The following is a 16095-nucleotide window of genomic DNA, read 5'->3' as shown; positions in this document are numbered from 1 at the left end:
ATTTCTTCTGTCAAATGACAGGGACTATAATTATCTATCCTACTTTTTTTTAAATCGGATCCATGCCACTGCAAATATGGCAAATCAAAAATATGCCACTACTATTCACGTTATTAGATAGATGCCACTGAAAATTTTTAAAATTAAAACCATGCCACTCCGTCACCCTTCCCATCCTTCCCATCAATCTTTCTGTCCTCTTGCATCCTACTCCCGTCCTCCTCCTCAGCCCATGTACAGTGCGTTCCCCATTAGCTTGAACAGAGGCGTGAGGCGGGTGACCACGGCTGTGTCGCCGCCAGCGAAGATGGAGAGCGTCGCCTTACGGGCCCCACGGTCACCGCCGGAGACCGGCCTTTGTCGGCCGTGACCTCGGCAATCTCCGTGGCGAGGGTGGGGTCGGAGGTGGTCATGTCGACGAGCGCGCCGCCTGGGGCGAGGCCGACGAGGGCGCCCATGGAGGGGTGAGGGAGGTGGAGCGGACGTCAGAGGGGAAGCCGACCATGAGGAAGATGACATCGGCTGCAACAGCGGCCGCACACGGGCTTTTCGCGAGGGTGGCGCCCCGGCAGTGAGGAGGTGACTGGCCATGGACTGGCCCATGACGTTCGTGCCGGTGGTGGACGACGGTAGCAAGTGGAAGGGGTTGGCGACAGCGAACGAGGGACCGGGAGGGACCATCGCCGGGGCGGCGGCGGAGGAGGAGGACGGGGAGAGAATCCCGATCTGAGCTCGCCCCCTCCCCCCGATGACCTCGCCGCTCTCCCGCCCCAATCTACAGCACCGGCAGGGCGCGATTTGAGGTGGGCGGTAAGTTGGTGGAGGGCGTGGACCTACTTCGATGGCGGCACTGGGCGTGGACCTACTCCGTGCTCTACGCACTCTGGCTGGTGGTCGTGGTCCTGACGCTCGACTTCACCGACGCCCTCGTCGTCCTTTGCGCGCTCTCCGCCTCCCATGTCCTCGCCTTCCTCTTCACCACATGATCCGTCGACTTCTGGGTGTTCGTCGAGTACTCCAAGGCGAGCCTCCCCGCGCGTGCGCCGCTGGGGCCGAACTCGTGGAGCCCCTTCTCGCTGCTCATGCTCCCCTCCCGGTAGCGGCGATATGCGGCGTGAAGAGAGGACGAGAGGACGGAAAGAGTGATGGGGGAGGACGGGAAGGGTGACGGAGTGGCATGGTTTCAATTTAAAAAATTTTCAATGGCATCTATATAATGACGTGAATAGTAGTGGTATTTTTTCGATTTGTCACATTTACAGTGGCATAGATCCAATTAACCCTTTTTTTTGTTTGCACAATTGAAACTGGCAAACATGGGAGGATGTGTTAGTTGCTGTTTTAATGCTATCTGATCATCTTCTTCTGCAATGAGAAAAAATTGAAGTTGGCATTGCAACTCCTGCAACATATATTTGGACAACCGTGCAGCCTTCATATATCATAATATATTCCCAGATTTACACTAATATGTTTCAATTCACATGAACTGATTATGATGGCTAAGAGAAATTTGGTTCTTTCTCCAGATGACGCTGTACCGACGTAATGACCTGACAAGCATGTCTACAACAGCCAAGAAGAAAATTGTATGTCATTACTCACAAGAACTGATTTGGCAAGCATTTTGTGGACCTTAGAACTTTGTCACATTTTTGCCTTGCTGCATCTAACCTGCTCCGTAGAACCATTTAGTCGATGGTCTGACTTCTGCTCTCTACTTTTCTTTGATGTCTCATGATCATTGTTATGACAAAGTGGCAATTAGTCTCGACTGTAGTCTTGGCCTGAAACATATTTCCCTGCACACTTAGAATGCAGATTACAACCCGTAAGGCATATTTGCAACTGTGATACTTTTATTTGGTTTATTTCTGGAATATGACCTGGAATTTCTTATTAACGTACCATAACCTTTTTTCTCTTGGTTACCAACTTGGTGCGGTTATCATTGGGACAAATTGGAAGGAAAAAAATGCTTGGCTGCAAACTAATTGATCTTATCGTTATGTGAAAGATTGTAGATTCTTTATGTATGGTCAAGCAGCCGAGAGAAGTGAAAGTAAAAGCAGTTGGAGATGCATGTGTTTCTTGACTGGCAGATAGCTGTTGTTTTTCTCTGTCCCTCCTCTGTTAGCCTTGAATCCAATCAAAAAAGAAAACATAATTTCTCTTGCTTATTGTAGTTTATTTTACTTGCCAAAGGCCCAAACCACAATAAAAGAAGTCCAAAGCTAGCTAACTCTTGCTTGCCCGGTAGTGGTGTTCCCTGACTGATGCAAGCATGACTGCGACTGTAGGAGCCGTAGGGGTTGTTCACTTCATTTCCGCTTTCAACCCTACAAAATTTTGCTGTCACCAAATTTTAGTAAGGTAACAAACTGAACAGGTTCTTACCATATTTACCCTACCAAAATTACCTATTTTCTTATTTTGAAATTTTGGCCCAACTAGCTCCCACCATTTCTAAACTTTCATCTTGTTAGAACTTAGGGTTTGCATATGTGCGGATCTAGAGGTAGTACTACTCATAGCATTGGTAATGGCGATCTTAGAGAGTGAATGGAAGCGAGGGGGAGACATACCTTCGCCCTTAGAAGTTGAAGTGGCCATCACGACGGTGTGGCGGCGGCTTGGCAGTGGACTTCTGGACGATGGCGATGGCGATGGTGTGGATGACCCGCGGCGGCGATGGAGTGGACGACGGTAGTGGCGACAGCCGGCGGCGGACTTCCCCTCACTCAGCGCCTATCCCGGATCGGTGGGTTTTCTAGGGTTTTGTGGGGAGCGCGTGTGCACGGCGACGAACATTGGTTCGCGTGCGCCAGCGGCTCCCCCTGTTTTATATGGCGCTGTGTGAGAGGGCCCACAGCCATCAAACGGCTGGCGCCCCCGATCAGGGCCCCGGAGATCGCAACTAACATTCTCCCCTTCAATCTCCACCTTTTTTACTTCTCTTACTTATCATTTACTTCTAAATACATTGATGCATAGAGCATGCTTCATCACGACAGTCATCACTGAACCATCAGACGCAACGACTACAATGTACCTCCCCATCTAGAAATAAACACTAGGCCCTTTTGTAATCCAAGGATCATAGGCTTTCCTGTAAACCCATGCCGGCAAAGTGTTCTCTGAACACACTGGGCGGTAAGTCTTTTGTAAGTGGATCCGCTAACATCTCCTTTGTACTTATATGCTCGAGACTAATTGTCTGATCCTGGATTTTCTCTTTCACAACATAAAACTTAATGTCAATGTGTTTGGCAGCACCACTTGACTTATTGTTGTGAGCATAAAACACTGCTGGCTCATTGTCACAATACATCTTGAGTGGTCTTTCAATGCTGTCGACCACTTTCAACCCGGGTACAAACTTCTTTAACCATTTTGCCTGCCCCGTGGCCTCATAACTAGCTACAAACTCGGCATACATCGTCAATGATGCTATGACGGTTTGCTTGAAGCTTTTCCACGAAATAGCCCCTTTTGCGAGAGTGAATATGTAGCATGATGTGGACTTTCTATCATCCACATCTCCCGCAAAATCTGCATCTGAATACCATTCTATCTCTAGGGAATCGGTTCTTCTGTACGTTAGCATGAGGCCTTTTGTGCCTTGCACATAACGCAAAGCTTTCTTTACCATTCTCCAGTGATCTATTCCTGGATTTCCTTGATATCTGCCAAGTATCCCGGTAACAAAAGCTAAGTCAGGGCGCGTACATACTTGAGCATACTGTAAGCTTTCGACAACCGAAGCATATGGAACCGCTTTCATTTAATCGATCTCATACTGGTTCTTGGGAGATTGAATTTTCCCAAACCTATCGCCCTTGACTATGGGAGCAGGTGTAGGCTTACTCGCATGCATATTGTATTTCTTTAGAACTTTTTCCAGATATGCCTTTTGCGATAATCCTAAAACCCCTTTTCTTCTATCTCGGTGAATCTCTATTCCCGGAACAAATGAGGCTTCACCAAGATCTTTCATATCGAAATTCGAGGACAAAAACTTTTTCGTCTCCAATAATAAATCAACATCACTACTAGCTAGTAGGATGTCATATACATATAGGATTAGGAAAATAAATCTCTCATTTCTGAACTTTGCGTAAATGCAATTGTCCTCTTCATTCTCATTAAACCCAAACCGTCTTATTACTTCATCAAATTTTAAGTACCATTGTCTAGAGGCCTGTTATAATCCATAAATGGATTTCTTCAGATGGCATCTATTTGTTCTTTCCTTTCCACAACAAAACCCTTGGGTTGTGCCATGTAAACGTTTTCATATAGATCCCCGTTAAGGAATGCTGTCTTTACATCCATTTGATGTAGCTCTAGATCATAATGTGCAACAAGTGCCATTACCATCCATTTGATGTAGCTCTAGATCATAATGTGCAACAAGTGCCATTACGATCCTGAAGAAATCTTTACATGACACCGGAGAAAAGGTCTCATTATAATCAATTCCTTCTCTTTGAGTAAACCCTTTTGCCACAAGTCGTGCTTTATATCTTTCTACATTCCCTTTGGAGTCACATTTTGTTTTGTAGACCCATTTGCAGCCTACTGTTTTGGCTCCTTTAGGAATTTCTACTAAGTCCCAAACTTTGTTGGTACTCATTGATCTCATTTCATCTTCCATGGCTTCAAGCCATTTTGATGAATGAGCACTTCTCATGGCTTCTTCAAACGAGGTGGGATCACCCTCTGTTTGAACTTCTTCACTAGAATAAACTTGGTAGTCACTAGGAATAGCTGTCCTTCTCTCTCTTTGAGATCTTCTGAGTTGTGGTACTTCTTCTATTTGGGGCTGATGTTGCTCTTTCTCTTGTGTGACAACTTGTTCTGGAGGATCCTGAATCTCAGGTTCCTTGTGCTCATTTGTTGTTATCACAGGAGAACTAACATCAGGTGTTGTCACCGCAGCGTTCTGTACTATCCGTGCAGCAGCAGCAGGTATCGAGAAAAAAAGGTTCTTGAATCATCGGAGTAGGTACACATACCCGCTTCTCTTCAAGACTAATTTCTCGAGGTACCATGCTCCCCCTAACTATGTCATGCTCTAGAAACACTGCGTGTCTCGTTTCTACAAACTTAGTGTGTCTGTCAGGACAGTAGAAACGTAAACCTTTTGATTTCTCAGGGTAGCCAATGAAATGGCAACTGACTGTCTTGAGATCTAGCTTCCCAATAGTTGGGTTAAATAACTTTGCCTCAGCTGGACAGCCCCACACGGTGTTTTAGCGTGGGTTTCCTTCCTGTCCATAGCTCATACGGTGTTTTGGGCACCGCCTTACTTGGTACTTGTTTAAGAATATGGGCAGAAGTTTTTAATGCCTCCATCCATAGACTTATCGTTAAAGTGGAGTGGCTTAGGATACTACACACCATGTCCACTAGAGTGCGGTTGCGTCTTTCTGCTACTCCTTCTGCTGAGGCTCGCCCGATGTTGAGTACTGGGCTACTATGCCATTTTCCTGTAGAAACCTTGCAAAAGGTCTAAGGTATTTGGCCATAAGGGGTATTTAATTGGATAAATGTAGCCATAATGCGAATAATCATCTGTGAATGTTATAAAGGTAGTTGCCAGGTCAACAATGATGCATTTGTTTTAAAGATTCTAGATTCGAACTGAACCTACGTCAAGTTACAAACTAGATCTTCTGTGGTATAAGGTCAAAAATAAGATCCACTTTCATCAATGGGACCAATAAGGGAAGTATCTCATCAATGGGACCAATGAGGCATATTTCTATGCATTTGACTTCAATTCAGCATGTTGCTCAAGATTCATTGGATTGACGTCAGCATCAAAATTAGTGTAATTAGCAAAGCATTGCTGAGAATCAATTCATGTTATATATTTTGCACCAAAGTTTGTATCATGTTATTGCTTACTATTATAATGAAGCGGTTGTACTAAGTGACATTGAGAATCAGTGTTATTCGTAATAACAACGAGGTCATGTCCATGGTTTGATTCTAAGACACCGACATTGTATCTATGAACAGCTTGCTGTTACAGTAATGTGATAAGTCTAATTTTATTCACCACCGGAGAATTTTGTAGTATACACAATTTCAATCTAAATGAATTGATACATTTAGGTTTAATTACTATGCACATTGTTGATCTTCGATAGCACTTCGATAGGGTGCACAACGTGCGCCAAAATGTCTAGTGCCGCCAATGCTTATCAGCTCACCACCTATGCAAACCTAACAAACTAACAAACCAACGCTGTTGACAGCGACATGTTTTGTGAAATTGGAGTTATCTTATATACTACCTCTGTTTTTTAATATATGAAGACATTGACTTTTTGATAAACGTTTGGCTATTTATCTTATTCATTTTTTTGTGCACATATAAAAAAATTAAGTCATGCTTAAATAACATTTGATGATAATCAAGTCATAATAAAGTAAAATGATAAGTACATAAATTTTTTAATACGACGAATAGCTAAAAGTATCTTAAAAAGTCAATGGCGTCATATATTAAAAAACGGAGGGAGTAATTTCTTACTTTTTCACCATTTATTTCCAGTTCAACTAGAGGATAGAGTGGATGTTTAATGCAATGGAAAATAAAGCGGACTTAGCAATATGTAATGGAGATGGTTGCTACAGATGGGAGAATCATTAGAATGAGTTTGCAGTTAATGTGGACCGAGGGTCCACCTGACATATACATGAGGTACAAGCACAACTACCTTACCTTGGGCTAAATACTTATATGGAATGGATGAAAAACTACAGTTAATCTGGACCAAGGGCTCACCTGACATATACATGAGGCACAAGCACAACTATCTTGGACTAAATACTTATATGGAATGGACGAACACTAGAAGAAATATGACCTTCTGTGGTGAATTCCTCGTAACATTGGAGCCCTCGTGACATCGAAAAACTCTAGGGAATAATGTTTCCCTTTATTTTACCCTGTGAAAGCTATCCTAAGGACTTGCATGCACGAGATTTGATATGCACGGGATTTGATTGGGGGGCCAAGGCCCTCTTGTGATAGTGAAATGAAGGGAATTGCTACCGCTCTGTTGACAACAATTCCTTTTTGCCGTTGGATGTTGTTTGAGAATCGCACTGGCTGATTCGCCCTAAGATTTGTGCATGGCAAGGACTACCCCTATGTTGACATAATGTGATTGCTAAATCTTGCATTTATTTTCACCGTTCAATGGTATATGATGAGAAGCACACTGGCCGTTTGATTTGCCCTAAGATTATTGCATGGCAAGGACTACCCCTGTGTTGACTGAAATTTCTTTTGGACATCAAGAACCCACAACCAAAGACTTTCAGGCACCATTGATGGTGACCAGCAGCTTGGCGCCTGACTTGAGGAGCGCGTAGTACATCCAACACCAAAACCTCAAAATATAATAGGATCTATTCTCTTCGTTCTAAAATATAAGGGATTTTACTCATACAATTACATAAGTTAAATCCCTTATATTTTAGGACTACGGTATTAAATAAGAGGATGGTGAAAATGCTCTAATTATGGATGTGTACGCAACGTGTATAAGAGCGAGTACAATAGCATGCTACAAGTTAGCTATAAGCACGTGTGGATGAGATAAGAGAAGGGAGAGACGGAAAACAGTCAACAGATTTGTAGCCAACTGCAGTACGGACTCCAAAATGTTATGTGTGTATGAGAGGTGGGACCATGTATTAACAATGTAGTATATATGCATATGTAACTATTATATGAATGGACTATTAAATTGACTATAAATGATTTGGAGCTAGTAGTTGGCTATACTATTACGAGTAAATTTCACAAAACTACGTGTATTTTGACCAAATTATCACAAAGCTACAGATTTAGTACCAAATTTATCACAAAACTGCAGATTTAAGGTTAACTATCACAAAATGTTTATTTAATATTGAAGTTATCACAAAACTACAACTTTGGAGTTTAAATCCCTAGCACCATTGTTATGGTGGAGCTAATAGTTGGCTATACTATTAAACTTACTAAACATATGGTTTTGTGACACTTCATTTTAAATGTATAGTTTTGTGATAAATTTGATGTTAAATGTATAGTTTTGTGATACACCGAGTTAAATATGTAGTTTTGTGATAATTTGATATAGTATTTGTAGTTTCGTGAAATTTACTCAAATATTAAACCTGCTCTAACTAATAGATTTTAGTTAGATGATGGTTGTCAATCTTCACTTGGTGTAGAAACCCAAAGTTACAATAGGAGTGTGGTCAGGAAGCCCAAGTGTAATCAGGAAGGCCCATATGTTTCATTGGGCCCAACATGGTCATAAACTGGGCCTAGTGGGCCTCCACATACTCTCTTCTCCCAACCCCCCCCCCCCCCCCCCCCCCCCTCCGCCCCCTCCTTTCCGTTTGCGCGAACCAACCCCCGCCGCCGCCGCCGCCGCATCCTCCTCCTCGCGCCTCTCGCTATCCATGGCATTGCACGCGCCGGTGCTCGTGCTCAGTGAGTTACCTCTCCATCTCTCTCACCTCCCATATGCTAGGGTTCTTGCCACCGCGGGATTTTTCTCCTTTCTTTTTTTTGAGAAATTCATTTGTCTTCTTTCACCCCGCTGCGGCTGCTGGCGAGGTCGGGCTGGCTTGTCCATCCGGCATCCATTCTCCGTCTCGTGATCCACCGATGATGCTTTAGTAGCTCAATTTGGGTTCTTGATCTGATCCTTCGCTCGGCTGGGGTGTGCTGTGCTTTGTCACTAATCTGAGTTATTTCCCCCATTTTTTTTTTGTTTGGCAATGCAGAGGATTCTTTGAAGCGGGAGTCTGGCACCAAGGTGCATCATGCCAACATCCAGGCAGCCAAGGTACAACTGGTCACCTCTTTAGGCTTCATGTAGTTAACTCCATGTTGTGTTTGATGTCATTGACAGGTTGTTGAGTAATAAGAATGATGATGTAACCGGCTTCCCATGTTTGAGCCCATTTTTTTTTTAATTACTTGATGATACCATTCGATCTGTTTTTGCAGGCTGTGGCAGATATCATACGCACAACATTGGGCCCTCGGTCAATGTTGAAGATGCTTCTTGATGCTGCAGGAGGTGCGCGACTCAATCTATGAAGTTTTTGTTCAAATCATTATTGTTTTGCAGTTTGTACGATTGTCTATGCTATGTTAGCTTGGACTGAATGAGTGGCTTCGTAGCAATATTTTGATATAGGTGATATTGCTAACCTTCATGTTGTAACATGATAGCATCGTATGAGTTGCAATTTACAACTGCCCTGTTCATGGTATGATAGAATATGTGTCCTTTCTCTTTTTGTTTCAGAACCTTTCAGGTGCATTGTACAACTCTAGCTTCATTGGTTTCATGGAAATTACCTAGTGATGTTGGGAAGATTATGTTTCATTACCTTTTCTGGGTCATAATGAAAAGAAGCTGAATATTTATCTTTGGACCAACTTTTGCATTCTTTTCCAACTTATTTGGGTTTCTTATCTACCTTCTTTATTTTATCTGCATCCAACTTGTCCTATAATCATAATTAATACAATAATTCTATCGAATTATTTGGACAATGCATTAAGGATTGTGTTCTTTAAATGTAACTTCTATGGTTATACAGTTGTTTCAAGGAATAGTTTGAATGGTGCATTAAGCATTTTATTTAGAGTTGATGGTGGATAGATTTTTGCATTCATATGTCAGTAAAACACTCCGAATATAGATGCTACATTTGTAGAACTGTCAGGACATTTTTCACCATATTTGAATTATTTCCTTGGTTCTGCAGGTATTGTTGTAACTAATGATGGCAATTGTATATTGCGGGAGCTAGACCTTGCACACCCAGCTGCAAAGGTTGGTCCACTCCAATATTAAGTTATCATAGTTTTGGTGGTCGTGCATGATTAAGGCCTGGTTGATTAGATCTAGGGAAGATAAAACAGCTGAATTTTGTTCATTTGTTATTTAAATTCATCTTAAGCTTAGCTTGTTTTGTGCACACGCCCTTATGTGTACCTTGAAGTCGTCTTATGGCTATAGTTTGTGCTGCTCATTTGGTTCACCCAGAGCATGCAGCCACATGAAAAATAAATTTCAAAACGATCACTTTATGTTGTGACATTGTAAAAAGGTCATCTGTGGTTAATTCTGCTGAATCACACAAAATATCATAGACAAGGCTGACATATAGAGTCACTAGGAGCCAGATCAACGACCATATAGCTAGATGTCAGATTTAAAACTTAGAAGGGGGCATCACATTAAACATTGTGGTATGCTACTTGCATGTTAAATCTTTGGTCCATATGCCACCACAAAGATTTTTATTTTTTTAGTGAACGATATGCCATGCCAAACAATGAAACTGCACGTAGCTCATAAACCTTGAGCTCTTTTCTTAGCACTATTCTCGATGCTCAGTCCTGTATTCCTAATACTTTATGAGTTGTCCATGCAGTCTATGATTGAGCTAAGCCGCACACAGGATGAAGAAGTAGGAGATGGCACGACATCTGTTATTGTTCTTGGTATGCCGTTTTTGGTCCCTTATGCTTATTTTAAGAGACCAGTTGGTTAATATGACAGAATAGCATAACATCTTGTATTTACATTTGAATTTCATGAAATGAATCATTTAGGGTTATCTGACAGATTGACCCACATAAACTGCACAAGCGTCATCCTGGATTAGCTGACCATTTTATCAATATTAAAACATATATGCTGCAAAGATAATATTAGAGAAGTTCACAAATCATATCAAATTAGTATGATCTGAATAAAGACTCATTTCAAGTTGACCTTCCCTGTTTAGAAGGGCCGAAGAATATATGTATGCTTGATCTGTTTTGTTGCTGTACTTAAGCAGTTGTCTGCATGAGCAAATTTCATTTGATTTATGCCCTTCTAATACACGTATGTATTCTTTAGCTGGTGAAATGCTCCATGTTGCGCAAGCATTCATCGACAAGAACTACCATCCCACCGTTATTTGTAGAGGTAATTTTCTGAAGAATTAGAAACATGCCTCTGAAATCAACACCTTCTATATGTCATAGAATTCTTTTTTTTCTTTTATTTTTTGCAGCATACACCAAAGCTCTTGACGATGCTCTATCTGTTCTTGATAAGATTGCTATTCCTGTTGACGTGGATGACCGTAAGTAGACTAAGTTCAGCATATCAAATATTTATTTGAATCATCATCTGTTCTTGAAGTTCTCTTGGAGATTCATATTAGTGATGCTTTTCATAATTCATAATTTAGGTGTTGCAATGCTTGGTCTGGTGAAGAGTTCCATCGGTACAAAATTTACTGGTCAGTTTGGTGACCTTATTGCGGTAAGTACCTTTCTTTAAATGAAATCAACTCCATTTTCTTCCAGTATCTCTTTTTTAGAGCTGCTAATAAAATTTCTTGCTTCAGGATCTTGCTATCGATGCTACCACAACAGCTGGTGTTGACCTGGGTCAAGGCATTCGTGAAGTTGATATCAAGAAGTACATCAAAGTAGAGAAGGTTCCTGGAGGCCAGCTGGAAGATTCCAAGGTTCTTAAAGGAGTTATGATCAATAAAGATGTTGTTGCTCCTGGGAAAATGAGAAGAAAAATAGTTAACCCACGCATCATTCTCCTGGATTGCCCTCTTGAATACAAGAAAGGAGAAAACCAGACCAATGCTGAGTTGATGAAAGAAGAAGATTGGTAAGGGATCTGAATGCATATTTTAAGTCAAAATAGACAGGCAATTCAAATTCTTCTGTGCATATATTTTACTGTGGTTTAATGGCTTATTGCAGGCAGGTGATGCTACAGATGGAAGAGGAATATATAGAGAACCTGTGTGCACAGATTCTGAAATTCAAGCCTGATTTGGTTATAACAGAGAAAGGGTTGAGTGACCTCGCAGTCCATTATTTAGGAAAGGCTGGTGTAAGTGCAATTCGAAGGCTCAGGAAGACGGACAACAACAGGATCGCAAAGGCTTGTGGAGCAGTTATAGTGAATAGGCCAGAGGAACTTCAAGAATCTGATGTAGGAACAGGAGCTGGCCTCTTTGAGGTCAAGAAGTTTGGTGATGAGTTCTTTGCCTTCATTGTTGACTGCAAAGATCCCAAAGCATGTACTGTTTTGTTGAGGGGAGCAAGCAAGGATGTCTTGAATGAGGTTGAGAGGAACTTGCAGGTGCGCTTATGTTTTCCCTTGTTATGCTGTTATATTCTATAGTGGAAATATATCTTCTAACTTTCTGGTTTGTAGGATGCTATGTCTGTGGCAAGGAACATTTGGAAAAACCCTAAACTGCTACCTGGAGGTGGTGCTACTGAATTAACTGTATCTGCAACATTGAAACAAAAGAGTTCTTCAGTTGAAGGTGTAGAGAAGGTATGATTCAGATTTCAGATAGCCAATGCTTGAAACCTGCAGATAGCGAACCTCTTCCTGTATGTGCATGAATACTTTTAGTAGTATTCTTTCTCAAATAGAGCTGTCGATGATGTGTATGATATAGATCATGTATAACTTAGCTTGGTGTAATTATCTATGTGATCATTAACTCAACTGATGTAAGTCAACTTTGCTGTCTGTGTACCAGTGGCCCTATGAAGCTGCCGCATTAGCATTTGAGGCAATTCCAAGAACTCTTTTACAGAATTGTGGCCTGAACGTTATTAGGACAATGACACAACTTCAGGGAAAGGTAAAATCTGATTCTTCATTAATTCAACAAGTTGTCTTCAGTTTTGTGCCTAACATGTATATCATGATATTTGTTAGTTGAATATTATATTGTTTTACAGTTTCCTGTGCTTTATCTTGGATTTGTTTTCACTAACATGCCAAATAATTGCAGCATGCAAATGGTGAAAATGCTTGGGTTGGCATTGATGGAAGCAGTGGTGATATTGTGGATATGAAAGAGCGGAAGGTCTCTCCCCCCCCCCCCCCCCCCCCCCCTCGTGCTTGTGCTTTTGCGTGTTTGCATTCATCTTGAAACCTCATTATCTATCCTTTTCAGATCTGGGACTCGTACAGTGTCAAGGCGCAGACATTCAAGACAGCTATTGAGGCTGCCTGCATGCTCCTGAGGATCGATGATATTGTCAGTGGCATCAAGAAGAAGCAAGCTCCTGGAGCCAGTTCAGCTCCAAAGCAACCTCAAATAGAACAAGAGGGTGATGCAGACAATGAACAGATGATCCCAGAGTAGAATGTCACATGAATGCATCAAGCACACTTAACCTAACATATAAATCAGTCTGTTGAAATTCTTTAAATTTTTGTGGTAGCCTTTAGAATCATTTCCCAACACAACTTTTGTATCTGTCAGTTTGTATGGCTGTTAGCCATCCATGTTTATGTTGGTCACATAGTTGAGTACTCAATGAGTTTGCTTCTAATTATTATTTTCTGTGTTCTAACACGGTTTGTGTTTCAATTGAAATTTTTACGGCTCTTAATTCTCTGTGCTATGATTATATAGTTTGTATGCGAGGGGGAGGGGGGAAGGATCCAGTTGAATCAGCTAAATTTGAGATAAAGAAAGCTGAATTTGTGTTTGGGTGTTTCTGCTCTTGTGCCAGCAACCATTTGTCCTTCTATTTCATTTATCTGATATTTGTTATACACTGTAAACTTGTACAAAACATCAGATAAGTTCATTGCTATCTCAGAGTTGTCACCAGTTTCCTTCCATTTCATTTATCTGAACTTAGCATAAACTAGATTAGCTGCATTTTGCAAGAATACACAAAGCTGCTGAAAGCAACCACCTTTTCTGGACAAATGTAATTGGGGTCCAAACAATACATCCACATCAATTCTCCCATCCCAGCACAATTTTTTTGCTAGGATGAGCAAAACGAAACATAACATTATAAAGAAACAACAAAATCAACCAACTTTTTAACAAGCTGCACAAAACTACTGACCAAGCTGTGTCATCTTACACATGGCAAATTGCCAAACAAAAAAAAAAATTAATCCCCACCGGCCGACGGTCACCGGTCACCGGTGGCCTTCCGCTATCGCATCGCCGCTCCCTCGCACGCCAGCAGCTCATGCTTGGCCTGCATTGAGGCCGCCGTGGCGATGTCGGCGCCTCCGGTGGCCTTGATCTGCTGCTGGTGGTACACTTGGCGTAGCCGCTCAATCTCCTTCTTCAGAGCCTCCTGGTGAGCTGCATTGCACATGAATTTTTGGGAATGAGTTTACTGAAATGTTTACAGGATCCTCATGGCTAGTTAGAAAGCAATCATAAACAAGTTTCGCAAGTTTGTTTGAAAAGAGTAGCTCAGAACATTTACGATTGCGGTTACTGCAATTGTAAAAATTCTATGCAAAAGATGGATAGGGAGATTTGGTACCATCTTTGAATATCTTGTCTTGTGCGAGGGCGGCGATTCTTTGCTTGAGATGGCTGTTGCCGACGGTGAGCAGCGACCGCTGATGATCAAGGAAGGCCACACGAGGTGACAGTGCTGACACCTCCATCTGCAGTAACAATCAGCCAAACATTCAGAATTTCAGATCACAAATGCATTTTTGAGAGAATTTTGCTCAGTTGCAGTCGTTTTCTTTCCCTTTCTTTTTGTTTTTTTTTTTTGAGAGAGAGTTGAATTGATGGATCACCTGGAGAGTGGTGACGCTGCGCTCAAGCTCAGAGATGTATTGCAACTTTCTCACCCTTGACCGCTGCGCCGACTGCCTGTTTGCCAAAATCCTGAAAACAGAAGCAAAGCATGCCAGAATTACAGCTAAATTCAACACGATTTGTCACTCGAATTCACGGTCTTTGGTGAATTTCAAATGGTTCATGCACATGGCATTTAGTATACAGTTAATTACGGGCAAGTACATGTTTCAGTAAAGCAGATTGTTGACATGGAAGAACATGTATATTCAAGTCTTTTTGTTATGCACAATTCTCTTGAATTTTAGACCTGAAAAATTCACTCAAATGTTGTGCATTTGTCTCCGAAAATTACATCGTGCAAAGCTTGGAATTGTGCGAAATTTTGTTTTGACATGACTGTTACTCTTAACATTGTTTATGGATAAATATTACTCTTTTTTATGGTAAATAGAAAAACAGAATATTTTTACTGCAAAATTAATTGCCACTAACCTCTTGACTCTCTTGGGGTCGGCAATGCCGTCCGCGGCGGCGGCGGCGGCGACCGCCGCCATTGCGCCAGCGCCGGCCGGCGAGGTCGCCCCCATCCCGTCGTCCCCGTCACCCATGTCCATGAGGTGCGCCTCCCCGGCCGGCCCCCTCTCGCCGCCGCCGCCGCCGCCGCCGTCGGACACCGCCGGCGCCTCGACGTCGGAGAACATGGACATGAGCTGCTCGTCGTCGAGCCGGTCGAACTCTCCGCCGCCGCCGACGCCGACGATGACGTCGTCCATCGGCACCGCCGCCTCCATCAGGAACGCCGCCGAGTCGCTCGCCGACCTCCTGTGCGCCCCCCTCCTCGCCGCCGCGAACCCAAGAAACTCCCCCGCCGCCGCCATCGCCGACCACTCCTGCCCCGCCGCCGCCGCCGCCGCCGCCGCCGCGCTCGGCGCCCTCGGCGGCAACTGCGCCATCCTAGCTCCTCCTCCTCCTCCTAGCTAGGCTACTACTAGTAGTAGGCTAGTAGCTAGCTATAGCTAAGCTAGTGTCCTTGTCTAGATGTATGACATGTGCAAGTAGAGATAGCAAAGAGAGAATGTGTAAGGTGAGTATAGGTGGTGAAGGTGAGTATATATTGTGGAAAGATAGATGGCACATGCAAGTATGCAATTGTGGGGGCATATATATGCAATGCATTTGTGTGTGTGTGTGTGTGTGAGTGCAAGCTATCATATAAAGCTAGCTAGCATTAATTAGCATCATGCATGTGATTAGAGCCATGCATGCAACAAGTGTATCAAGATCCAAGAGATTTGGTAGTTAGTAATTAGGACTACTACCATAGTATACTACCATGCATGCATGACTATACACTCATACACAAAAAGCTTAATCCATGTCTAGCTGATTCTTTTTTTTTTAAGTCATCACCAACTTTGCTACAACTTTGCTAAGCAAACTAACTAC

General features: G+C 42.5%; 2 protein-coding genes across 2 annotated transcripts; one reads left to right on the top strand and one right to left on the bottom strand.

Moving 5' to 3' along the window:
* The first annotated feature begins 8397 nt into the window (after positions 1 to 8397).
* On the top strand, positions 8398 to 13420 carry LOC127764102 (T-complex protein 1 subunit gamma-like). The gene is made up of 14 exons (XM_052288931.1): positions 8398 to 8506; positions 8803 to 8864; positions 9029 to 9101; positions 9799 to 9866; positions 10471 to 10540; positions 10944 to 11012; positions 11101 to 11172; positions 11281 to 11354; positions 11440 to 11717; positions 11813 to 12197; positions 12273 to 12398; positions 12610 to 12714; positions 12868 to 12942; positions 13033 to 13420. The coding sequence occupies exons 1-14, from the start codon at positions 8476 to 8478 to the stop codon at positions 13222 to 13224; spliced, it is 1680 nt and encodes a 559-aa protein (XP_052144891.1). The 5' UTR covers positions 8398 to 8475; the 3' UTR covers positions 13225 to 13420.
* Positions 13421 to 13760: 340 nt separating this feature from the next.
* LOC127764103 (basic leucine zipper 19) lies at positions 13761 to 15766 on the bottom strand. The gene is made up of 4 exons (XM_052288932.1): positions 15142 to 15766; positions 14646 to 14736; positions 14381 to 14507; positions 13761 to 14193 (listed from the first exon to the last, which is right to left on the bottom strand). The coding sequence occupies exons 1-4, from the start codon at positions 15600 to 15602 to the stop codon at positions 14039 to 14041; spliced, it is 834 nt and encodes a 277-aa protein (XP_052144892.1). The 5' UTR covers positions 15603 to 15766; the 3' UTR covers positions 13761 to 14038.
* Between the last annotated feature and the right edge of the window lie 329 nt (positions 15767 to 16095).

The sequence above is a fragment of the Oryza glaberrima genome, chromosome 2 (assembly GCF_000147395.1).
Source record: "Oryza glaberrima chromosome 2, OglaRS2, whole genome shotgun sequence".
Taxonomy (NCBI): Eukaryota; Viridiplantae; Streptophyta; class Magnoliopsida; order Poales; family Poaceae; genus Oryza; species Oryza glaberrima.
The sequence above is the reverse complement of the archived record's forward strand: the minus strand, read 5'-3'. Positions and strand labels throughout refer to the sequence as shown.

Bases quoted from the DNA above. Each gene is read 5' to 3' on its own strand.
- LOC127764103 (XM_052288932.1), bottom strand. From the start codon at position 15,602: ATGGCGCAGTTGCCGCCGAGGGCGCCGAGCGCGGCGGCGGCGGCGGCG. The intron at 14,508-14,645 runs GTGATCCATCAA...TTGTTACTGCAG, and splicing joins GCAGCGTCACCACTCTCCAG to ATGGAGGTGTCAGCACTGTC. The intron at 14,194-14,380 runs GTACCAAATCTC...TGTGCAATGCAG, and splicing joins AGACAAGATATTCAAAGATG to CTCACCAGGAGGCTCTGAAG.
- LOC127764102 (XM_052288931.1), top strand. From the start codon at position 8,476: ATGGCATTGCACGCGCCGGTGCTCGTGCTCA. The intron at 8,865-9,028 runs GTACAACTGGTC...CTGTTTTTGCAG, and splicing joins CCAACATCCAGGCAGCCAAG to GCTGTGGCAGATATCATACG. The intron at 12,399-12,609 runs GTATGATTCAGA...TCTGTGTACCAG, and splicing joins CAGTTGAAGGTGTAGAGAAG to TGGCCCTATGAAGCTGCCGC.